General features: G+C 52.4%; 1 protein-coding gene across 3 annotated transcripts; it reads right to left on the bottom strand.

Moving 5' to 3' along the window:
- Positions 1-5,810: 5,810 nt before the first annotated feature.
- rai14 (retinoic acid induced 14) lies at positions 5,811-23,412 on the bottom strand. Of its 3 annotated transcripts, XM_029837503.1 has the most exons (22): positions 23,137-23,412; positions 21,995-22,069; positions 14,257-14,387; positions 13,079-13,167; positions 12,933-12,997; positions 12,676-12,733; positions 12,506-12,576; positions 10,572-10,678; positions 10,333-10,502; positions 10,073-10,098; positions 9,747-9,833; positions 9,368-9,451; positions 9,115-9,225; positions 8,683-8,784; positions 8,482-8,600; positions 7,953-8,451; positions 7,431-7,891; positions 7,195-7,363; positions 6,950-7,117; positions 6,720-6,878; positions 6,585-6,650; positions 5,811-6,490 (listed from the first exon to the last, which is right to left on the bottom strand). In XM_029837503.1, exons 2-22 carry the CDS (start codon positions 22,028-22,030, stop codon positions 6,404-6,406), a joined length of 2,865 nt encoding a protein of 954 aa, XP_029693363.1. In that variant the 5' UTR covers positions 22,031-22,069; positions 23,137-23,412; the 3' UTR covers positions 5,811-6,403. The 3 variants fall into 3 exon arrangements, with proteins under 3 accessions (XP_029693363.1, XP_011603259.2, XP_029693364.1); XM_011604957.2 differs by having other exon boundaries at positions 7,953-8,600; positions 23,137-23,411; XM_029837504.1 differs by lacking the exon at positions 9,747-9,833 and having other exon boundaries at positions 7,953-8,600.
- Positions 23,413-25,218: the final 1,806 nt, after the last annotated feature.

Genomic DNA, 25,218 nt, shown 5'->3' with positions numbered 1-25,218 from the left:
CTGGTGGACGCCACTTGTCGCTTCCGTCCTTTTCATTGCTTCTGACTGTTCGGGCCGCCGAAGCGTCTCACGTGTACCAGGAAGTCCGTCCGTCGCAGAATAAACCCACACGTATTTGATTGCCTGTGTTTTGCTTTGGGCCGTAAACGTCTGCAAATGGAGCCGATCCCTCACAGTGTCGGCGGGCCGGAGCGGAGGAACGAGCTGTTTTTGGACGAGTCGGAGCACAAATCGGTCAAAGCTGGAGGCGACTTCCAGCTCGGTTTACTGAAGCGTCCGCTCCGAGACGTTCAGGAATAATCCGACATCACAAACACAACGAACGTTGGACAGAGTGAGGCTCCTTCGGGACACGAGTGAGGCTCCTTCAGGACACGAGTGAGGCTCCTTCAGGACACGAGTGAGGCTCCTTCAGGACACGAGTGAGGCTCCTTCAGGACACGAGTGAGGCTCCTTCGGGACACGAGGACAGGCTCCTTCGGGACACGAGTGAGGCTCCTTCAGGACGCGTGGACACGTGATGGGTCCCAATGAAGCCGCCTGGCCCGTGTCAACAGAGGACAAACACTCAATTCTAGCAGATTGTTCTGGAAAAACCAAACTAAATGACGCATTTTACGGCAGGAAACGTCAAAAATCAACACGGTTTTTGTTTCCCCCCCCACTAAACGGACTCTGACACGGCCTGAAAATCTGTTTTGGAGGAAAACGAGGCGGGCCAGAAAACCCACCAGAACCTCGAGGACCTCGAGCAGTCGGAGGTTCGAGGGTGCGACAGGCGGCGTCAATGTGCGTTAATCATTTTTACGCTAACCATGTGTGCTGATTGTGAACGGAGGACGGCGTCAGATGGATGTTTATTTCATCACTTTGGAGCGCTTCAGACGGGTGGAGACAGATGACAGAATCCTGCTGGGGCCCGCCTGCGCCGCCGGAGCTGCAGGTACAAACCAGCCGTGATTATTTACACCTTTTTCTGCTCAGATCTGCGGGAGAGGTTGTAATCGGTGAAAGGTCGCCGTCCTTTACGAGCCTGTTTCCAATTTTCGGTCAGAAATATTCCTGTTTCTTAAAATCGGGGTGTGTTTACGCGTCCTGGGCTCCAGCCAGCCGATCAGGGGTCAGTGGTGGTGTCTGTCCTGCGGTGAAGAATATCTGATTGACGATGGCGGGGCGCTTTGGTCCGGCCCGTTTGAGCTAGGGCGCTGTGGTCACGGGGCCTCCAGCTCAGTGGGGGGGCTTTGACCCACATCCCGCTGGTCTCAGCTTGCTGCATATTTTATGTTTCAATTCACATTTTTACCTATAAAAATCCCAAACTGACGTTTTTCGGCTGCACTCCGGCTGGGATCTTGCGTTGGCCGCGGAGGCGGAATATTCGTCGCCTTGCGTCGATCCGGCGCCGTCAGAGTTGCATCCTGACCACGGCAGAACTCCAAATCCCAGCATTCCCATGTGTGAACCCGGCTGATGAAGTGATCCCCGAAGAGGTAAATCTGTCAATACGTCCGCTGTTATATACGTCCGTCTGCACATCAAACCTGGGCGTGAAATCGGGGGGAGCCTCTTCAGGCCGAGCGTCGTGGGGGGGGGGACCCGGATGGGGATATAAAAGACTTGGATGCTATAAAATTGGCTGCTTCCACGTGAACGTTGTGATTTACAGCAACACAACAAGCTAACTCGGAGCCAGAGACGGCACATTTTAGCATCGTTGACGGTTAAATATGGATGAGATAAGCTGAGCTCTCAGCTGGGGGGGGGTCCTGAGGAGAGGGGGGGGGGGGGGGGGTCTGCGATATTTCTACAAAGAAATGATGTCGCAACAGTCTGAGATAAAGTCGAGGTGTGCTTGTCTCGGAGAGGCGGGGGGGTTAGCTGTCACCACGGAGACGCATTAGAAACACACTCACGCAGCCCTTCTGCTGTAGCCACGCCCCCTCTCTGCTGTAGCCACGCCCCCACTGCCTCGCACCTTCACCGGCAGCCGTCTCTCCTCTCTCGTGGTGGGACTGGAGTCGTAGCGCCGCAGTCCTTCACTGAGAGTCCGATATGAACCGATCAGAACCGCGCGGCCAAACTGGTCCCGAGGGGACGCTGCTTTGATGCCTTTGATCTTACGTCTCAAAGCGATACCGGGGGATCAGCTGACTAAATGTTCAACAGAGATGCTCATTTATTTCGACTGCAGGACAGAAAGAGAGTAATGTTATTGTAGTACGGCCCCCACTGTTACAGTAAAACTGAACATTAGTGTGTGTGTGTGTGTGTGTGTGTGTGTGTTGCTGAGAACAGCCAGAGTGAAGCACTTGAGATGAAATAACACGAACCAGACCTTCGCTGCGATTAAGATCCTGAGTGTTTCCTGTCTCATATGTTCCTTTTAATTGAGCGAAACAGTTTAATGTCACATCCGAGCGGCCAACTCACACTTCTGCGGGAAAAACGAAGGTAGCCGTCGGAGTTTTATGGGCGAGATGTCTCCATTTGATGATGAAAGCCTGAGAACAAAGCTCTGCCAAAATCCAGTTTGACGGCGCACAGAAACGTCAAAGTGATTCAGAGCTGGGCCTGTTTGCCAGAGGCGTCTGGACCGGAGCAGCCTTGTGGGGTCCAGCGGTCGTTGAGGTTCCCGGCTTCATCAGCGCGGACACTTGACGACAGACGGGAAAGCCCTGATGATGACAAATGCAACTGCGGAATTCCATCCATCCCAAAGCATGTGGAGATTTCCTTCAAGTCCAAAATCAAGAGGGTTTAATCAGCGGTTGGAGCCCGGGTTATTGTTGCTAATGTCCTGAGCTGCATCCCGAAGACCCGGTTTGGTATTTCTGTTTGAGCGGCAGACGGGGCCAGAACCAGGAACCGGAGCGGTTGTTGTCGAGGTGTTGACCCACCAGCAGATCCAGGTGGACGCGTCTGCGCTCCTCTGCAGTGTTTAGTCTGAGAGGCTCCATCTGCTGCCCAGCTGCCTGCGAGGGTCTAACGCCCATGATCTCCAATCAGCTATGCTACGTTAGGCTAACGTCAATTGGGAGGTCGGGGAGCGCGAGGGCTCCGAACGCACCACGTTTTCCCTCGTTTTGCCCGTCTCTGCCTGTAACGGGAGGCTGCCGGATGCTGTCGGAGCGGCTTGTCGCAGCGCCCGTCCCGGCTCTTCCCGTTCTAGCTCTTCCCGTCCCGGCTCTTCCCGTTCTAGCTCTTCCCGTTCCGGCTCTTCCCGTTCCGGCTCTTCCCGTTCCGGCTCTTCCCGTCAGCCTCCTGCGTCGCTCAGTGTCTTTTCTCCCCCCTCCAACAAACTCTTGAAGTTTTCTCACTCTCGTCCCCCTTCAGCCCCGACACCAGGCTGGCTTTGAAGTCCTCTTTTAAGAGCAAACGCCCCCCCCCCCCCCCCCCCCCCCGCCAGACGCCGCACTCACTTCTCACCTTTTTAATAAGGCACTCCTAGACAAGTGTCAGGCCTCCCTCCTTTCCTTCTTTCTCTCACACAATCTGTCACATGCGCTCTGAAGTCCTCAGGTCCTTAAAACCAGCCTGTAAATTCTTTGTCACTTGGTTGTGAACTCGACCCCCCCCCCCCATACGTGCGCGGTGCTTTTCTGCTGCTCTGACTCGGCGTGAATGCCGTTTCCGGTCCTTGAATGCAGCGTCCTCCCTGAACGGTCCTGCTCAGGACGTGGACCCGGGTTTGTCCCTCCCTGAACGGTCCTGCTCCAGGTTTCCTCCTGTTGAAGGCAGCTCGTTGGGGGTCTGGCTGGGCTCCACCTCCACCCTCCCTGTCTTTAATAACGTGATATTGTCCCATCTGTCGCGGGAGGGGGAGCCAGCGTGCACGTGTTTCCAGTTAGGCTCATCAGAACCTGATGTGGGGAGGCCGCAGCGAAGGAGAGGGCCCGAGAGCGGCGGCGCAGCTCGCTGATTAAACCCGACTCGAGGTCGTTTCATCGCCCAGGTAGACGGCGTTTGAAGGTGTGTGAACCCCCCCCCCCCCCCCCCCCCGGTCTGTCCCCGTTAGTGGTTTCCCGCCCAGAGCTCCCAGTAGGAATGTCGCAGTACCGTCCCGTCTTCCACGGTTGGGTTTGAGAGCGCGGGGGCCCGGGGACACGGGCGGGTTGACGTCGCCATTAACATATTTGTGAGCTGCCATCATGCAGAAGTGCTGATCAAAGCGCGGCTGCAGCCCCACCTCCAGACAGCAGCGCCGCGATGGTTCTGGCCCAAATCAGATGCAGGAATAAACATCTCCGGGGTTCCGGATCTGCAGCCAGAACTCCCGTGGATGTGGGGCGACGCATGCGGCGCGCGGAGGTCGTCTCCGAAAGCAGATAGACGTTATTGTACTGTAACGGCGCCCCGCCGACCCGGGGAGCTCAACTCGGTGGTTCTCCGGACCTGCCTGCTGTTTCTCCCTAAAACGGGAATGTCGTTCCGTTCCGTTGTTGGTTCGGAGGCCCGGAGGAACGTAAATTAGCACAACTTGAATTATATGTTTGCGAATCTCCATCAAAGTGCAGCGTCGTGGCCAAATGAAACCCTCGTTTCTCAGAACTCGGACGGCGAGCGCCGGGGGGGCAGAGTCCGGCGGTGGCGTCGTTGTTTGTGTGTTTGTTTGTTTCTCTTTAAACGTGCGCGTGCCGGCGCTGCTTTTATGTGCAGGGAAGCGCGCGAGCGTGCTCGTGGGCCCGGGCGGCTGCAGGCGAGGTTACATCTTGCAGCAATTAAGCTGCGTGAGTCTGTCCGGCCCTCCGCTCCTCGGGTCCTGTTTCAAGGCCGGCCTGCGTGACACAAACCCAGAACGCTCGGTGGCCACGGCAACGCCGCCGCCTTGCACAATAGCACGCGGTCGTATCTGGCGGGAGCCCGCCGTGCTAATGAAGCTTACGGCTGCCTCAGCGCCGTCGGCCCCGCTGCGCCAGTCTCACCCAGAGCTTTTGTCTTCGTCTCGTGAGCGTTGACGTGTTGCTATGAGTCCCCCCCCCCCCCCAGTCCAAATTCTGGGGCTCCGCAGGGCTCAGCTGTGGGTCCCCTGAGCTTCCAATACAAATGTGCCGCATCTAAACGGGACGAAGAATTTTGCTAATTTTGAGACGTGAAGGATGGAACATTGTTTATACAAGTGGCAAAAACTGAGAACTAAACTAACTGGAAACGGTAACGTGGAGTTTTGGCTGAATGAGCTCGAGTGCCTGTAGAAAAGTTCCATGTTTGGACAACTTGGTCAAATAAGATCAACCTGAATGTTCCAGTTTACTGAAACTGTTTCTCCTCACGTCCGCAGACTCCAGAGGTTTAAGAGTTTGCAGCCGGGAATCCTTGATGAATCCGGACCCTGACTGGATTGAGATCGCAGCTCCAGAGCTCTGCGGCCCCCACCCCCGACGTGAGGGCAGAACGCGTGGGAAAGCGGGATTGACAGGAAGTTTGTGTGTTTGGCCGGCGGGTAGAACAGATGCCAGCGCAGGAAGGCAGCAGTTTTGCCACCAGTTGGAGCAGGTAAGTGACCAGATTCAGGCTGACGTGACTTCTAGGATGCAGTTTGTTTGATTCGTTAAATCAGTGCAGACAAAATAATGCGCCAAAATGCTGCCAGATAAATATACAAATCGGCCCAATTGAGCTGAAATCACACAAATCACTGAATTCATGTCTGGTCTTCTCACTCGATTTAGTTGTGTAACTGTTGCCAAATGCTGCCATCTGGCGGCCGTTTGGGGTCAGTACAGGTTCGATTTAAAGGGATTTTTAAATGTCAAATCTAAAACTGTCATTTAACCAAATGTTGCTTGAAAAAGGGATTAACGACAGACGCGTTACAGTATCTGGAAAATTTAATAACATTGGCAGAGACATGAACTGTGCATTTGTTCAACAATACAAAATTATTTCCCTTATTCAGAACATTAATGTGGGGGGGGTGTCAGTCTGAGGGAGCAGTGAATTCATGGATTTAGTTTCAGACTCTGGAGGCTCCACGAGCAGGACTGACGGGTCAGGAGGGGACAAGGGTGAGTCGGTACCAACAGAACCACTATAGGCTTCAAGTAGATGAAATAAATAAATCCAAGAGGAGGAGGCTGGAATCACGTTTTCTGCTTCTCAAGTACGAAGGAAGGAAATCAGACAAAATCTAAACTGTGGAGACATTTTGTAGATGGTCAGTTTTTCTCTATTTTATAGCCAATCGCGTTTACAAAAACGGCCATCAAATATTGTGAAAGGCAACTTGGTTAACAAGGCGGTAAAAACAGGTTTTAAATCGTTCCTAGAAGAGGTTCTGCTAGCAGGAAACAAAAGCAAGTGCAGCCAAAAGTGGCGAAAATGTTGGACCAGAAAGTCGACGGAGGGTTGATTCAAGTGCACGTTTTCATTGTAGATTTGGCAAGTGGACCCGGTGGGCGGAGCTTCAGCAGGCGTCCTTGGGCGGAGCCGACATCTTGCACATCATCAGAATCTGCTTCAAGGCTTTCTGCACATCTTCATCCATCTGACCCTGCAGACACGAGGAGGCACCAGTGAACAGTAGGTCCTCCGTCCCCTCGCGCCCCCCCCCCCCCCCCCGTCTCCCTAGACACCCCCCTCCCTACCTGGACAGCGTAGAGCAGATGCATCCTGTAGACAGAGATGATCTCATGATGCTGCTTCTTGGTCTCCTGTGCAGGACAGTAAATGCAGGTTTAATTCCAGGACACTGCAGGGACGGCGAGTGGTCCAGGTCTTACAGTGAGCTGGTACTGAAGCTGTTTGATCTGCTGCTGCATGGTGTCCAGCTGCTGGCTCTGCTGCTGCCTCTTGGACGGAGACCCAGAGGAGTAGGACAGCTGCGACAGGCTGTTTAAGGCGTCCTTCAGCTTCCCCACCTCCCGCGAAAGATCATCGATCTGCAGGCACAAACGTGTGGATTGTGGGTTCCTCCTTTGATGTCTGGCGCCGCCGTGGCGACGGTCCTCACCCTCTTGTTCTTCTCCCTCTCCGAGGCGACGTGGTTCTCCACCAGCTGCTTCAGCTGGCTCACGCCATCCTGGGACTCGGCCAACCTGGAGCTCAGCGTCTGGTTCTCCTCCTCCCGTGACGTCGCCAGCTCCTGGAGGGCTTCCCGCTCGGCGCCGCTCTCCCGCGCCTGGTGCGAAGAGAGGAGGGAGAGCATGAGAAGCTTTTGTCCCCCTGTGGACATCTTGGGACCTCCTGTCCACTCACCTTCTGCCAGGCCTCAGCAGCCTCCAGAGCCATCTCGTCCTGCTTCCTGAGGGCCCCCTGGAGGAGCTGCGTCAGCCGGCTCACCTCGGCCTCCAGTTGCTCTCGCACGCTTTCGTGTTCCGAGCGCGAGACCGTATCAGCCGGACGGACGTCGCTCGCTGCGGCCAGTCTGGGGACGAGAACACACAACATCAGGCTGGAGTAAAACCTCCAACCGTGCCTTCCGTGTCCCCCACCTGTCCTGCAGTGCCTCCACCTGTAGCGTCTTCTGCTGTAGCTCCTCCTTCAGCTTCTCCGTCTGGCTCTCCAGCTCTTTGATGGCGTTTCCCAGCGATGACATCACCTGCATGTGGTCAGAAAGGGCCACCGTACTCTGCGCCTGAGACTCCGCCTCCTGCTTCAGCAGCAGGATCTCCGCCCGGGCGTCCACGTTCTTCTTCTCTGCCTCTGCCAGCAGCCTCCTCAGCTGCTCCGCCTCGTCCTGCAGCTCCTGAACCCGCTCCTCCTCCGACGGGGGAGGCGGAGCCTCGACCAGCTGCTTCTGAGCCACGCTGAGCTGACTCTTGGTCTCGCTGTAGGAGTGCGACAGTTCCAGCAGGCGGCGCTGCAGCCCGGAAATGACCTCATCGAGCTCCGCCTTCATGTCCTCGAAGTCTCTTGCTGCTGCGTCCACGGGGACCGTCCCCCTCAGAGCCTCCTGCAGGACAGATGGATCAGGTCAGACGAGCATTGGTCAGCCCTCACACCCAAACACCAACCTGAAGCATCTTGATCTCCTCTTGCGCCTCCTTGTACAGCTCCTCAATCGCCGCCTCCTTCTGCTTCTCCTCCACCACACGCCGCCGCTCTTCCTCCGCCCTCCCCAGCGCTTCCTCCAGGTCTCTCATTCGCCGGGCCGCCTCCTCTTGCTCGCAACCCGAACGGACGAGCTGGGCCTTCAGCTGTCCAACTTCCTGCTCCAGCCTCTGGACGTCCTGGTTCTCCGTCCTTTCTCCACCTTCCCTTCCCACCTGCCCCCTCAGCTCCTCCACCTCCTCCACCGCCTGATGGTATCGCTCCTGGGTGTCTGTCAGCTTGGCCTGCAGCTCCGCCAGGCTCTCCATCAGCTCCTCCTCTCGTCCTTTCTCCCTCACCCTCTCGTACTCGTCCCGCTCCGGTTTGAGCTGCGACTGGAGCGAGCGGTTCTCCTTCCGGGTCTCCAGCAGTTTTAACTGGACGCTCTCCAGCGCCTGCCTCAGCAGCCGGACCTCCTCCTTGCCGCCTCCTCCCTCGCGCCTGTCGGAAGCGTCATCTTTGTCGCCGGCGCAGACGTCGAATTCATCTTGCGTGGAGTGAAAGGAGGCGTTGGACGTCATGCTGTTGGGGCGGCTGCTCTCTCTCGGGTCCTCGTTACCCGTCGGGTGCTTCTGCGAGGCGACAGCAGCAGAGTCGGTGAGTTTCAGTCGAATCACGAAGGCCCGGCCGGCTGCTTATTTTCCTCTTTCGTACCTTCAGTTTGTCGCAGAGCTGCTGGTTCTCCAGAGTCAGCGCTGTGATCTTGGCTTGCAGAGCAGAAACCAGAGCCGCCGATGCCGAAAGACCGTGCTCGACCTGTGGACGACACACACACGCACACAGCTGCGTTAAGGGCCACCATCGACCTGCTGAAGACGCTGAGCGAGTTGAGACAGGTTTAAAGATTAGGTAGGACCTCCTTCAGGAATGCCCAGGGTGTCAGATCGCAGCACAAACGTTGCTCCAAAGTGTTTTTCTCGGCGTTAAAAGCAACAACAAAGTGACGCTGACGAAGTGGCTCCCACCGTTGAACACACCACTGGGTTGGCTTCAGCTCATTAAACTCTCCTCAATAGCATCGGCCTCCGTCTCCACTTTCTCCCAGTTCAAAGTCTCAACAACTTGAAGCACGTCGGCTGCTCTCACCTTCAGCTCCGGCTGGGGAAGACTCGCCGTCCGCGGGTCGTCGCTCACCTCCAGCAGCACGTCCCTCTGCTCGACCTCCCCTCTCAGCTCGGCTCCTCCGACCTCGTCATCCTTTGACATGGGGGAGTGACGGCAATGGGGGAGGGGAGAGGAGACAGATGAGGGAAGGTGGAAGGAAGGTCAGCCTGGGGAATGCTTTCTGAAACTCCTGTTGTTTAGAACGTTGCTCAGAAGCTCCGGCTTGTTCTGGTACCTTGTAGTTGAAGAATTTGGGGGTGTCATTTTTGCTGGACGAGGGGGTCGTGGAGACAACTGAAGGAGAAGCAGGTCCAGAGCTCTGAGGAAAGATCCCGTTAGTGCAGTTTAGCCTCAGGACACCTCAGTCCGTCCTAATTTACCTACACGTTTTATTGAAACCCACCTGCTGTCCAATCGGATCAGAAAATGATGCTAAACTGATGCACTAAAATGACACCGTTGGCTAATTTAAGAGGTTTGCTACCATTTGGGCACTAATGATTAAAAATGGTGACAGAAGAATTCTCTTTAAGACAGAGGGGGCGGACATGACATCACCATGCATTAAAGTCAGGAGTGGTGGACTAAGGAAGCAGACCGAGACATGCGTTTACCTGCTGTGGGCTAATAGGAGGCGGAGGTGCTTTTCTTTTTTTGGGAGTTGTGATCCGCTCATCACTTAGCTTAGCTACCTGATCATGCTGAGGAGTCAACAAATGCAACAGGGGAAAAAAAAGAGGTGGGTGTCAGTGCTGGTTAGTAAGAGAATCTGAAGACTATAACGAGAATTGTTTTGGAATAAAGAGACTGTTGTAAAACAAATCTACAGAATTAATTCCTCTGGATGGGCAAATCAGAATAAATAAATCAGGTTAAGGTCAACCATTAAGCTACATTCGATTTTTCTTTGTCGGTTTCGGCGCGTCCTTGGGGGTCTTACCTGAGGACTTCTGGGAGACTTTGGATCTGTCAAAAATAGAACAGAAGAGAATAATTTGATTAAGGAATCTAACGCAATATGACCGGATTTTACTTAAGGCGTCCTCTAGATGGCAGTATCGAGTTATTTTGCATACATGTGTATCAGACCATGTAATTATGGACATATCTTTAAAGTTGGATGCTCTTAGCTGACGTATTCCTGCATAGATTGAAAGGGCTGCAGTCACCACCTGCACCACTAGATGTCACCAGTCTCACCTAAGATGAGTCTGTTCAGGGCGTTTTTAATCTCCAGGCTGCCCGACAGCTTGGCGAAGTGTCCGACATCGTGGCCTTGTGAGTCTAACGCCGACAGATCGGCTCCCCGCTGGACCAAGACTTCCACGGCGGCCGCGGCGTTTGACTCGCAGGCCAACATCAACGCCGTCCTGCACCACAAAAACACACGTCGGCATCCGAAGAGTCGCTATTGAGGCGAACAACCCGACTGCTGGTACCTGCCGACGTTATCGGGAGCGTTGACGTCGGCGTCGTAGTCCAGCAGAGCGGCGCACGCGTCGGCGTGGCCGTGTTTCGCCGCGCACAGCAGGGGCGCGAGGCCGTCCTGAAACAGACGTCCACAGATGTTAGCGGTGGGCCAACTCCTCCGTCCACTACTCATCCTGAGTGACGTGTTTATGTGGGACGAGATGTCGTGAGCGTGCGGTGAGAAAAGTCTCGGTGGGACGGGAGAAGGGAGCGGGGGCGCCGCGGGTCGTCCTCCTGCCGACATGATTAAGAGGAAATCCCTGAATATTTACAGGGGCGAGCGTTCAGGCCGACGGAGCCCAGCCGCTGACGTCCAACACGACCCCCCGAACATGCGTCACACAGCTCAAACAAACATCTGACGGGCTGGATCGCGACTCGACCCCGTCTCCCGGGACGGTTGGAGCCTCTTCTCACGGTGGAACCACATGACGCTCTGCATCGGCTAATCTAATGACCACGATTCAAAGATTCAGAGGGGAAAAAACACTTCAATCTTTTAATCTTTCACTTGACCACATTCTTTCCCCGTGACCTTTGACCTCCACGCAGTTTATTCCTGGCTCCGGACCTCGCTGCCAAACTCTAAATTCCTTTAAGGTGTTCCCGAGATATCGTGTTCACGAGAACGGGGCCAGACAAACCCCCAAGACGTACAGCCTGTAGCCACGAGTGCTGCTGACAGAGGTATAAAAATCCAGGACTGCGTCCAAGGAGGAGGAGGTCAGAGACCGGTAAGGAGTGTCAGCGCAGATTTGTGTTTTATATTACAAGACCGTTTCCACGCGCCAGAGAACACAACTATGCTGCGGCTTCCTCAGAGCCCCGTTAACGACTTGAACAGCCCCGTCTGCTCTGCTCCACGGTCTCTCCAGGAAGAGACAGAAGCAGGATTAAAAAGTCCACCAGAGGACAGGTGGACGCCAGAGCTACTGTGAGTCGTGTCAAACACCAACGCAATCTGGACTTTTCTGTTCATATCCAACGAGACTTTAAAAACCATATGAAGTTAATGTGCCTCTGGAGAAAAGAGCCATGCGATGCATTCAATGACATATCCAGTGATAGAGGATCAGGCTCCGCCCACCAGGTGTCTCTGGCACTCTGGAATCATGGGAACTGCAGTCCTTTAGGCCACAGCTTGGCTTAAGTCACCGAGGCCACATTTATTTCCCAAAAAGCACAAAATCCAGTCCCACAAAGATCAACTTTCCTCACAATTGACTTGAAATCTCGGTCCAGGTTGAGATGTACACACACACACCAAGTGCCTCTGAAACCGACATACACAGTACTTGATTTTCTATAAACACACTTTGATGCAGTTCTTTGCAGGCCCCTGCAGACGTCCTCTCATTTCTTTCTGTATTTGTTTAACTGCAATAAAGATCACGTATAAATATCCGCTACGGCTCGAGGCTAACAAGCTGGCATGTTCCGCTCCAAACGTTAGCGCCAATAAGTTCCAGATGACTGGTCCACGCAGACACGGAAAGCAGACCGGTCGCACACGTGCACATTTGCAGACGATTATGACTTTAACCCTAAAAACGGGCGAGCGGGGAGGAATTGTAACCAGCCTTAAGGGCAGAAGTGAGTCATTTACCATAGACATGAAACCAGTATTGTACCTGGTGTGTGAAGCCACAACACACCACCACAGCCTTAGAGACTGGGGACTGTGTCCAGTCCAGCTGTGGCGAGTTAAACCTGGCACTTCATACACAAATATCAACATCACACACACACACACCGCAGCTGGGTAGAAGAACCACAGGCGCGGCGCCTTGTAGCCAAGGTGACCACACGTCTGCGGCCCCGGTTCCCACAGACACATTCACACGTACACACACTCGGTGTCATATCAATCAAAACCCGGCTGCACCGGCAGGAAACCACGTACCGCGTCTTTCAGGTCGACGGGGCTCTTGAGTTCACACAGGAGCTGGACGATGTGCACGTTCCCACCAGCGGCTGAGTGAACACAATCGGACAATGAGAGACACGCAGGTCCAGAGAAAGATGGAATTCCTTGTGGGGAAATTTAAAGTGGCTAATCTGGCAGATGCTTACCGGCGTGGTGGAGGGCGGTTCTCCCCGAGGCGTCCGTAGCGTCCACAGGACTTTTACTCTGAAGGTCAAACAGGAAACACGGCAAATGCTTCAACGTTAGTTATGACGTGACAGTAGTGAGGGATTGTAGAATCCTTGTGTGCCATTACGAAGGCTTAGGATCAATAAATCCATCACCCACAAAAGAACAAAGTGACGTTCCAGACAATTGGCTCCGCCCACTTACGGCGGCAGACGTTTGAACCGGTCCCCCGTACCTGAATGAGCTTCCTGCAGCACTCGATGTGGTCGTTTTTGGCAGCGAGATGTAAAGGATTAAAACCTGCAGAAGCATTAGAGACCACGTGAAGCAAGCAGGACTTCAGTGTTCGCCAGATTAGCAGAATGTGGACGCCGACTGTACCTGCAGCGTCGGTGATCGACAGGTCGACCCCGTGGGCGAGCAGGACGGACAGGCAGTCGGTCTGACCACGCGCTGCTGCCACGTGAAGGCTGGGCACAGAAAACACAAGATATTTGTTCCAACAACACAAAAAAAAGGGCTGTTTTACAGTGTAAATCACCCCAAATTACAGGAGTTATGATAACGTAATATATTAAGTGGCTTCTCTTCCATCTTTGACTCATTTCCTGCTTTATGGAACAGTTTTTCCCCTTTAAGGTGAAGCTTTGGTTGTTGTTTCGTGTGCAGTTGTTCCACCTCTGCAAGTAGAACTCAAAACCAGAGCTTCCCCTCCCCCACCGGGTGTGATCGTGGGAGCACGTATATAGGACACACACACCCACCCACTGACTGCCCACATGCCTTTCCATTAGGTTTTATCACCATAGATACTGGAGACTCCTCCTCTGCACCCTGAAAAGCTGCACAGCTCTACACTCCCCGCAGGTCTGCGTCTGTGTTCCAGACACACGCTGAGGAAAAGGTCAAGGACCGGCGCTCCTGCGGGGACACGAATTCCTGCCTGTGCGTTTCAGCACGCGAGAATGTGCGCGTTGGATTTGGTTCCCGTGTTTTTGCCCGAGCTGCTTCAGACGGCGATGTGGGCGGGTGGCGCGTTCCAGGGAAAATAAAGAGGTCAAATATTATCACGGAGCCGTTATCGGCGGCCTGGATGCCAGGGAGGCTGGATAAAGGGTTGGAAATGTCGGGAGAAGGAAAACAGCCGTATTTTTAGCTCTGGCCATTCATTTTTTAAAAGCGCGATGCAGATTTAATGCTGCCTGGACACCCAAACAGTGAGAACAGCTGAAACGCACCAGAACAAGAGACATTCAATAATCAATTTACTTGTTCAGCACAGTTGGGGGTGAAAGGCAAAAGAGGTTTAACTGAGGAGGAGGAGAGAACTGTGGAATTAGGTTGGATTTGTGGTTGTGCCTTTGGAGCCCTGCACCCCCCCACACCAGGCTCTGCTCTGGGACTCGCTGCTGTTTTCATTAAAGATTCAAACTTGCAGATTTGTTCTGTCAGTCTTTGATAAATTGGGCCAACAGTGGGAGCGGCGTCCGTCCTGCAGCACGCCCGGGACGTCCCGTTCCACCCGGGTCGGGCGTTCGCCGCCAGCAGCGAGTACTCACGCCGATTTGCCATCGTTGTCCAGCTTCACGGCGCTGGCGCCCTTCTTGGAGAGAAGCGAGGCCACCTTCTCCGCCTCGCCGTGCTCCACGGCAGCGAGCAGGCGCTCATCGTTCTTGTTCCACTCGTTGACCTTTGTCAGGAGAGAGAGAAGCAAGGACCTTTAACAAGAGACAATAAAGCAAATCATCTCAAAACTGGGAGCGTTAAGGAGAACTGATGCAATTTGCGGAGTTATTTTGTTATTTCTTATTACAGCAATTAAAAGATCTTGGAATTTCCAACTGACGTGAACTTTGAAACGTGCTAATCCAGCGGCGCTGTGAGGAGGAGAGCTGAACCCGTTCACCTCCGGTCCGCCGCTGTATTCAGCAACAACGGAGCCACGTGTTCATGTCAGCACAGCAGAGTATTGAATGTGAGCAGATAACCCAGTGACCTACACGTGATAGTGGGGCAAATACCTGGGGGGGGCAAAGGGGACCCTATTTTTATAAAGAGCAACGTAGCCACACAAATAGCCACCGTGGCTAAAGCCCAGCTGCACTCACAGCACTAAGTTTTGCACAGCTGGTGGAAAACGATCCCTAAAAACACTCTGAAGGTCGACGGTAACCAGACCTGTGGGATTATTCATATAGACCAGGTCAAAGATATAAACCTTTAAAAAAGGAGCGGCCGATTGGCTGGGAATCACCGATTCAAGCCTTTGATCTCGGCTTCAAAGCAGCGAGGTGTGATGGAATTTGGGAGCTCGTTGCAGGGTGAGAAATTTCTCAGGCACTTTTATTGTGCCGCTGGCGGACACGTGAAGGAGGATTCCCAATATTCCCGGAGCAAAGAGACGTTCGGAACTGCTGCAAAGACGGTCACGTTACCTGGAGACATGGCCGAGGGGGCGTGTTTGGGATGTGGGGGAATTTGAGGGAAACCGAGCATCAAAATAGTTCCCCACTTGGGACTGCAGAAGTGGAATAAACACGAAAGGGGGGGGGGGGGGGGGGCGCCACCGTTCCCACTGCCCTGGTTTCCCCATCTTCAAAGAGGCTGATCTGTAATTCAGCAGCTCTTCTGTTCCAGGAAGGGAGGAGCAGGAATCACGGAGCGCCGCGACTCAGAGGGGAGAGCTGACGATCACACAACTCTCCGTTTAAATCCCGAAACGTCGTCCGAGCTGCAGGACGATGAGAACCGTCTGGGACGGAGCAAATGTGCGTAAAGCTGTGGGGGAACCATCACGACACGGAGAGCTTGGTGGACAGATTCCAGCAGAGCGGAAAACTGCCACATGCACAGATAATGTCGTGGCAGAGCAGAGCAGATAATCCCGCTGGCAGCGGGATCACCAGGAGGCTCGGCACCAACGAGCCATCAAAGGTTCTCATATTGCAGAGCTAGAACCATAAATGTCCTTCCTCTAGCCACATCTGAATGAGTGGTGCCACCGGGAAGTGAAAGCGTCCCGTCTGGACCTGGTTTCAGATGCATTTCCACCACAACTCAGCCTCTTTCAGACCCTTCCTCCTCCTCCTCCTCCTCCTCCTCCTCCTCCTCCTCCTGCCCAGATAAGCGTGTTTACAGAGGGATAAGGGTGTGGTTGGTAGTGGCTGTTCCCTCTCTGGCTTTAGACACTTATTAAGACACACTGAGAGCTTCCTGTTTGTCCAGAACCAGGGGTGGCCAAGGGCAGCAAAAAAACTGGGTAAATGAGGAGAGAAGGCTGATGAACTGGAGGTGGTGTGAAGATTTTGCTCCTAATTTTAATTCCTTCCGCTCTTAAAGTAGCAAACGTGACGTGACCCTTTTTTTTTTTTTTTTAATTCCAATGTTTCAGGCCCACATGAAATGGTGGTAAAAGCTTATAAAACTAATTCAGGACTGCATTAGTCCGGAACTGATTAGCAACACAGCAGGAGGCCCTTGGGCTCATTTATTGGCTGATGAACTTGCATTGGTGGACTCTGTAAACCCCAAACGGGCTCAGCGAGCCAGGAAATTTAGATTGGAGAGGTTGTAAAAGGCAGAACAGGAATTGTTAGATATCCAGAAACTGCATGGAAACGTAACCCGATGGGGACGAGCGTCAGGGTCGGCTCAACAGGAAGTGTCTGGTGGACCCACCAGGACCGTCCTGAGGCTGTTGGAAAACAAGCGTCTCCTGAGGAGGAGATAGGGCAGATTTCAGGCCGGTTGCATGCAAACACTCCAACGAGGCTGCAATTCCAATTAAATGTTCAGAAAACGAGAACAGTGGAACAGCAAAGGGGCATTAAAGGGTAAAAAAGGGTAAAAAAGGGTGAGTCGGGGATGAGATCATCCGGTCACGTTAAAGAGAACAGAACTAAAGTGCCTGAGCTGGATGGGAGATGACGATGGAGCAGCCAGGAAGTTCTGGAGAGTGAATAAATAAATGTTGGGGGGGGGGGGGGTAGATCAAAGACTGATGCACCAACAACATCTCTGTCCTTTGATCGGAGCAGCTATTAACTTCAAACCTCTTATCTGGAACAAAGCAGATGCTCCGAGGTCCTCAAACAATGCATCCCTTCTGCAAGGCTGCAGCTGAAACCGCTTAGCAGCCTTAAAACACACACACACACACACACACACACACACACACACTAAACAAAGACCAGATGGTCGCTCTGATAATGAAAGATGTTGCCTCACATTTCACAAAACTGCCGTCTTGACTCAAATCAGTTGACATCATGGGAATTTTCCCCTCGTTTCACTACTCGCACGAGGCCTCGTGTACCTGGAGCCGCCGACAGCCGCTCGCCGTCAGGATTCCCTGACAGTTGGTGCTTTTATACGGGCTACAGGAACCAACGAATACACTGCAACAAACCATCCATTTCAAAAGCCCCCATGCAACACTTGCTCGGCTCGGAGATGCACGTTCCCGCCCTATAAATACACAGTTGGAAACAGTCATTAAGATGGAGGGGCTGCTCATGAGCTGTGAAGGGATAGTTGGAGCAGGCCGGAGCAGTTTCAGCACGCCCGAGGCCATCCCGAGCAATCATTTATAGCCACCAACGTGCACGTTTCAGCCGAGCCCCCGAGGTCCCCTCATTGGTTGCACAGACAGAAACACGCTACACAGACGGAGGACCCTGAACCACCCTCCGAACCACTGATGAGATCGATGGGTGGTCAAAGACGGCGTCTCATATTTCACATTTTGGTGAGTGAAGATCGTCCCAGCAGTTCCGAATGAGCCAAACAAAACAACCAACGTGGACCAAACCGGGGTCAGAGGAGGACGAGCCAGGCCCCGCCCCCTCCCAGCAGACCCCACCCCCTCCTCAACAGGCCCCGCCCCCTTCGCAGCAGGCTCTCTTGCTATTGTTCCGTTTTCTCCTCTGGTTTATTCTGCTTTTCTCCGAGTGTTTCAGTGTTTAACTCGCTCCCGTGATCCCGAGAGGCCCACGAGCACATGTGAACACGTGCACGTCTGCCCTTAAATGAGCATGCAAACACATGCACGCACAGCATCCACTCCAGAACTGCAGTATTCCGAATTTCCAAGGCTTTTCCTGCTGTTTGTGGAGGCTGTATGCAGACAGATAAGGCTAAAGAACGCCCGGGGGCACTTCCTGTTTTAATTGGATCATGTTTAAAACATTTTCTTCTGAGCATTACCCACAAAATATCGTGTTGTCCACTTTGGTGAACAAGAAGAGAAAAACGGAATTTTATTTAATTTTTTTAAACACAGCAAAAACAATCGTCATCAAAGCCTCCGATCATCAAAGCAGCCAGCGGCGGTCGGATGATGATGGCGTTCCCCGTCCAGCCAAGTGAGCGGCGTGACAACCGCATGACGCGGTGGAGAAGCCTCGAGAACCTATTTCCAACCGGGCCGTGTCATGCTCCAGAGATGATTACAGGCCGGCGCCGGAGGAACTCCTGAGGTCACAGCTTGTTTCAAAACCTGCGATAAACTGCAACCAGAACTTTGAGACCCGTGAGGCTAAAACCGGACCCTCGTCTCAGATAACGAGGGTTTCCCGTCACTCCCGGCTCTACTTCGGACAGAACCGAACCAGGACCCTGTAACCCAGTTCTTCTACACGTCTTTCAAACTCCGTCTGACACTTCCTGCCCCCGACGTCGGCAGCGGGGGACCGCCGACGCTTGGTCCGCCGCACAAAGCGTCACTTCAAAACGTTCTCATGTGATCCGCTTGGCCGCGCCGCTCCAGTTAACACAGCGGTCGCATCGCATAACTCGTGATGAGATCCTCCTTCCCCCGCTTTCTACGTCAGAACCGGCGAGTTTTTTTTGGTTTTTTTTTTTAAAACGGCGTGTGAAGTGTTGAGCTCGGTTGAACTGGAGTTATGAAGCAGCAGCTGCGTGGAGACCAGATAATCCCAGCATCAATTAGACAGAGACTGGGTGGACGCAGGGGTGTGTGTGTGTGTGTGTGTGTGTGTGTGTGTGTGTGTGTGTGTGCGTGTGCGAGTGCAGACATGATGTGAAAGTGTGTGAAGCTTCTGGTAATCCTGATTAGTCTAGCAGACGGGGGACGGGGTTTAGCTGGTATGAAGGGCTGATTCGGGGTTTAATCAGAATGGACACAGAACATATACAATCCTATAGACTGTACCTATGTGAGTAGGCCGGCGATGTCATGTGATCTGGCCCAGCGGAGTCAGGAAGTCAGAGCAAACCGTCTCATTTGGAGCAGGTCTGTCCAAAACAGCGGGGGCGGAGTCCTTAATGTGGTCTCTGGGGGGGAAGGTCGGCACTCGCTACGAGACTTCATTAAAATTTCTCCGAGTAATTACTGCCCACTTTTCTGAAGCGGCGAGAGTATAAAAAAAACCACAATGAGGGAGAATGTGGACAGGAGGACACGGTGGGACGGATTCGGAAAGCAGAGACCTTCAAACTTCACAGAAGAGTGAAATAAAAGGTGAGGCGATGTCAGGAAGTACGAGCAACCGAGCCCACCAACCTGACATTCACCGCCTGAATCCTTATTTGTTCAGGACTTTCCTACAAATTCAGATACAGCAGGACTGCTTTGACCCCCCCGGCATGAAAGATGGATGATGCGTCACTGCTTCCTTCCATTGTTCCCCAATGAAAGTCAAATATCCCGGATACAGGCACTGCCATCCCCTCTTTCTGACCTCCCCAGAGCAGATTCAACCTCTCCAGGATTTTCTTATCTCTGACATGGTGGTGCACCTGCGGGGGGGGGGGGGCAAATCTGACAGCTCTGCACACGATCCAGCCGAAAGAGTGAGAACAGAACTCCAGGTTCATCAACTGTGGATTTGGGAGCAATAAAATCCCCAAAGAAGCGGCAACATGAATGTTAAAAGGTAAGTTTTTCTGCTCCCTGCACCATCTTCTGGGCGGTTACATAACGTCCCGCTACGGACGATTGGCCGGCCCGTCGGCGATGCTCTGCCAACGCTCTGGACGATTAGTAACCGTGGAGTTGCCACGGAAACCACAAATCCCGCGTATTTGACAGTTGATGGTTCAAATATGAAGCAGCCTCAAAGTCTGGAGGCCGTTAGCCAAACCAATTCCCAGAAACCAGATTACACCGTCTGCTGGTCCTAAACACCGGCATTTGCACGCACACACACACACACACACACACACACACACACACACACACACACACACACACACACACACACACACACACACACACACACACACACACACACACAGGATGTTTAACCAAAATTGTCCACAAATGAATCCCAAAATTCCAGTGATACATTTGGAACACGTTCAGGTGGACAAAGAGAACACAAACAACACTTAAAGGCAGACACACAGTCTGCTCCGGGATATGTGAATATGTCAGGACGCTCAGGAATTCCTCCAGTCCACGATGACCTCGCACAGCGACAGAACCGGCTCACGAGGCCAGACGGAGCAACACTCGGAACTTAACAGGAGACCGTGACGCAGCCACGCTGCCCCCGTTAGAACAAGATCCCCCGTTTCCCATCAAGGGCGTAAAAACGCTGCGACGCACCTTCCTCACACACTCCGCGCAGCCGCTTCCTGTCGGAATTCATTGAAATATTGCAGTAAATATGCGCACGTGGGCCAGTGGGCTCACGCACGTCTGCTGGAGCCGACTGGCCCGCAGCTCTTCCCGCCCCCACAAGATAGATGATGAGAGAAAGAGAAGATGAGCTGAAACAACGAAGACGGAGGAAGGCGCTAATCCTGCCCTGCACGTCCTCTGGACGCCGCACCAGCTATTTACATTGGCTCCGACATCTGTTTCTTTTTTTAAAATGAATGGCTGCTTTTGGGGAGGAAACATTCCTGTTTCACTGACACAAACGAGCTAAAATAGACCCTCGTCCCCCTTTTTCTATAACCTTCGTTTCTATAAAAAGCATTGGAACGGCGCCGTCCTGCTCTGCCAGACGCCGTTTTCATATAAAACAATCAGGACGGTGGAGTTTAATCACCTTTCTTCGATAAACTCCCGTCCAACAATCCATCACGCTGGAATCACAACATGGCGAAGAGGAATCCATAAATCACCCGCAGATGCAAACACTCGATAAACGAGACCAAAACAGGGCGATAATGGCGCTGCAGAGGTGCCCTGGAGCCGCCCGTCCTCTCCAGACAGGGCAGCACTGGTGGTTCAGAGCCAAAGTTCTGACTAATTTACTGCATTTTGTTGGGAAACGTCCACAAACGGGTTAAATGGAAGAAAATACATCCACACACTGAGGCTGTTGCATGAACCAACAACAATAAAGAGTTTCTACTTGAGGGGTCGGTTATAAAGGTCTTAAACCACAACTTTCAGGTCCAGTTGGTGGCCCAGAACCGGGTACTGGTGGTCAAAAACCTGGACTTATCACAGTTGCATTGTGTGTCCGAGTGCGACAGCGAGTGTGTGCACGCATGGCTGCAGACGGGCTCAGCGGCGTTTCCAGGCAACATTCTCATCCGCCGCTCTTCCTTTTTATCTCCAACGCCGCCCACGACCGGCTACTTTCTAACAGAGGACGCTCGCTTCCAAACATGACAGAAGGCTGGTTTAGTTTTCCCTCACAGGCCGAGGAACCTTTTTATCCCGACCCCTCATCTGGACCAGGACACACCCCCCCCCCCCCCCTCCCCGTGGAGCCGCAGGCATTTGGGACCTTCCACTGCAGCTCCCAGCAGGACGTACTCCAACTGAAGTGCCCCTCCCAAGGACAGAAGGACTCTACTCCCCCCCCCCCCCCGCTGCCCCACTCCCAGTACTCCATAAAACTTGTCCTATTCATCCACAAACCCTCCAGATTTTTCCCGTCTCGGGTTTGGCCGCGTCCTCGTGCTCACCGTGACAACAGCTGAGTCAGACGCAGCGGAGACGCCTCACTTCCTGTGTCAACAGCCGAATGAACCAACATGCAGACACCCCTCCCTAACCACTGATTCAGACTCATCAGGATGGGGATAATCCCCCCCCCCCCCCCCCACGCAGATATGCGTGTTTATGTCAGGATTAATCGATTCCCATCAGGGGGAGGCGACATTAGCGTCCTCGCAGACGAGCCAACATGAAAATTCTTTGCTGCCGTCTCCTCCAGTCGATGAAGGAGCCGCGTGGGCCGCCGCTGACCCCCCCCAGAGCGACGCCGCTGACCCCCACGAGGTTGTTAGAGCCCGCCATTAATCATCTGGCGCGGCAGCGAGCGTGCATGTGCAGACGCTGACTCAGACACGCGGTGGTGCCGCGGTACTCACGTCGGTCTTTCTGAACTTGGCTTTCAGGCTCTTCATGATGGGGTCCGGTCCATGCAGCCCTCCGCTCCCTCGAACCTGGGAAAACAGGAGCTTTTAAAAGTCCAACCTCGACGGCGTTTGCTTGTATTTCAGCGTTTCCGGAAACAAGCGACGGACCCAAATGCGCCCCGCGATGGTTTCGGGGTCGGAAATGTCCGGCGGGGCAGCAGGGGTCCAAACATAACATCATAAATCGAGCTTCTGCAGGCAGGAACATGCTGACGGCTCTAATGAGCCTCACAAGCCGCAACAAACGTGCAGCAGAGCTGCTAATTAGCGCTCTGATAGCAACATTTGTCTGAAGGTTCTAAGGTTCTAACTGGAACCCGTTGCTGAAGTCCGACCTGTTGGGTGGATTCCTGGAGGAAGACTCTGGGGATCGGGGCTGATGTTTCTGTTCCATAAACTCCCTCCAGCAGTTTGCTCACCGTCTTGCCTGAAACGACCTCGCCAATTATTAACTCTAAAAATATCTTGGTGAGCATTCCAGACCGAGTCAGTGTGTTAAACTCATCCCTCCAGTGCTATTAACGGTACCAGGTGCTCGTTTCCACCTCGGAACACTGGGCCGCATGGCAACAGTGACTGGGAGCGAGGTTCTGCTTTAGTTTCTGAAAACTGCACCCGTTTATGAGACGCTTTTGCGGGGATAAAACGCATTTTTGAGGCGAGATGAAGCCGCGTTAGGCGGGTTTTGATTGGCCCATTAAGGACAGCTGCGGTCCAGCTCCCACGAAGGGACACACCGCCGGGAAAAACGAGGATTTTGCTGCACATTTGTGGCACCCCGGGAGGCGTGTTTGCAGCCCTTTATGCAGAAATGTCTGCAACTTCACCGGCGAGGGCAGGTTAATGATTCCGAAGGTTCCTGCACGGAGCTTCTGGTCGCAGCCTCCAACTTCCAGCAGCAGCCCAAACACACGAGTTTGCCGAGGACTTATTGAGCGTGTTTGCCGAGCTCTTAGAACCGAAAGCGCGGCGCTTCCGAACCACTTTGCGGTCCTAATTAACCGCAAACATTGAGACGGCGCAGACGGTCGCGCGGTTCTCTTGACGAACGACCGGGGAGCCGTCAGTCAGGGCGGGTTAGTGAGACCACTTACCCGGGTTGGTGCTGGCCGCGGCGGGCGCTGGACACGAAAAAGACCCCGAGAAGCGGACGCGTCACCGGGCGGAGGGAGGAAGCAGCGCGGAAGCCGTTCTCCCGGACACTCTGGCCCGACTCGGCCCGCGTTCCTTAAAAGTTGCTCACGCGCTCCTGCTCGCCTCTCCTCGCGACTCAAAAGGCTGCTGCCCGGGTTAGGGGAGTGACGTCACTGGCCCACGCTCCCGTGACCGCCCGCCGCGAGCCCTCCTCTGCTCCTCCATTGTTGCCCCGCGCGAGCTCTGGTAAAGGGGTATTTCCCATAATTCATCACTCCCGCTGCAAGAAAGGGATCAAATGGGTCGTTTTGAAAAACCTGAATTATCCATCAAACCTCCGCATATTTTCTGAATTCAAGACCGGGACTGTCATCTTCGACATTTGGGTATTTAAAGCCAGAGGAAACTGTTCTAAGAGGAAAAATGTCGACTTCTGAATTCTGGGAGGCCAAAAACATAGTCAGCTGATTTGTATGTGGCATAAATCATCTTAAATTAAACGGATCTGCAGCTTTTTACACATAGCAAATGCTTTTCCTGAACAGATTTATAAATTATTTCGTCTACAAGTATAAAAACACACATTCCACTACTTATCTTTTTGGAGTTTTACTCACTTTCTTCCCCCCCAACTTCTTGGAATAAACACAAAAGTTGTACTCTGGAATTTGAATGAATCATCCTTATGATTGAGAAACATTCAGATGTGTCGTGTTCATGTGTGATTCAGCAGCAGGATAATAAAGCCTGTGCGTGTTGGAGCATGTCTGAGCTGTAGTTGAAAAGTTAAGATTATAAAACATAGAAACGGTTCTCAGGCTGTCGGACACATGCAGCTGATTTAATCTAATTTAATTTGGGTTTGCGGCTTTCATATCATTAATTACTTAACCGCAGGAAGAGAAGAGAGAGAACACAGATTGACAGATATTTGTTCAGTCATCGACATTAGATCATTTATTCAACAAACTTCACGGCTCCGCTCGTTTACTTGCCCGTCAGCCAAAAATTCGGAAGGTGCGCCATCTAGTGGTTATAATATATACTACACTTCTGGTTCTTATAAGCGCCCATATGATAAATTCACCAAGAAAACATGATAGTATTATACATATGTCACTAATTTATTCTTTCTTTCTTTTTTAATTTTACTTTACTGTTATTTACAAAAAAAAGAATATAATTCCCTTTTCTTGGACTGATAAAGCATTTCTGTTCCTAAACTGTCGTGTAGTTAAGCATTTAATTCCCTTGCCCCTCAAATACACCCTCCTACATGAGGTGTAATAACAAATGTTAGATTTGACAAAAGCAGTCCGACATATTTGCTGAAGCAATAAAATCAGTCTAAATTCTTTGTGGCTACTTTTCCGCTCAGATAATCCGCCCTCAAATCTGCTGTGCACAACAATGAGCCGTGCACGTATTTGCTCTTTCTTTCTCTCCTATATGACAAATACAGGAACCAGGGACCACTGATTTCTGCTGCATACAAATAAGACTCCACCATGTTTGCACAAGATAACACGAACACTCTATTTGGGTTTATAATCTTATCCTAAAGATTGTGTGTCGTTAAGTTATATTTAATTTTCTATATTGATTCATTTCAACGTCATAAGTACTCGTCGCTGTTTTCGTGTATAAATTTAAAACTATGCCATTTTTATACGTCTGTTGTCGCAACACTTAGCCTATATTCTGTATGTACCGACAGAATAACGGCATGAATTTCTCATAATCGCATCAGTATAATCAAACTACTGTGCGTGTATATACACACTAAAGAACAATGTTAATTAGTTCCTGTCATGTGACTAAAACAAAGACTCCTTAAACCAAGATAGATATCTCCGCCTTAACGTTCGAGGAATGTAATTAAAAGCCTGTTTAACATATTGATGTCTTTGTTAACCCTTTATAACATTTATCATCACAATCGTTAAAATATTCGGATTACAATGTATTAAGATGTGTTTTGGTAGGATTTGTTCTTAGTTATACTCGCCAGGAAGCGACCCGAGTCGCCGAAAGCGGAAGTG

This window comes from Takifugu rubripes, chromosome 6, assembly GCF_901000725.2.
Source record: "Takifugu rubripes chromosome 6, fTakRub1.2, whole genome shotgun sequence".
Taxonomy (NCBI): domain Eukaryota; kingdom Metazoa; phylum Chordata; class Actinopteri; order Tetraodontiformes; family Tetraodontidae; genus Takifugu; species Takifugu rubripes.
This window is presented reverse-complemented; position numbering and strand designations above follow the sequence as displayed.

Excerpts from the sequence above, each read along its gene's own strand:
- rai14 (XM_011604957.2), bottom strand. The coding sequence starts at position 22,030 with ATGAAGAGCCTGAAAGCCAAGTTCAGAAAGACCGAC. Across the intron at positions 13,168-14,256 it reads GACAACGATGGCAAATCGGC|CCTTCACGTGGCAGCAGCGC; the intron begins GTGAGTACTCGC and ends TTCTGTGCCCAG. Across the intron at positions 10,503-10,571 it reads GCTCCCGATAACGTCGGCAG|GACGGCGTTGATGTTGGCCT; the intron begins GTACCAGCAGTC and ends TTTGTGGTGCAG.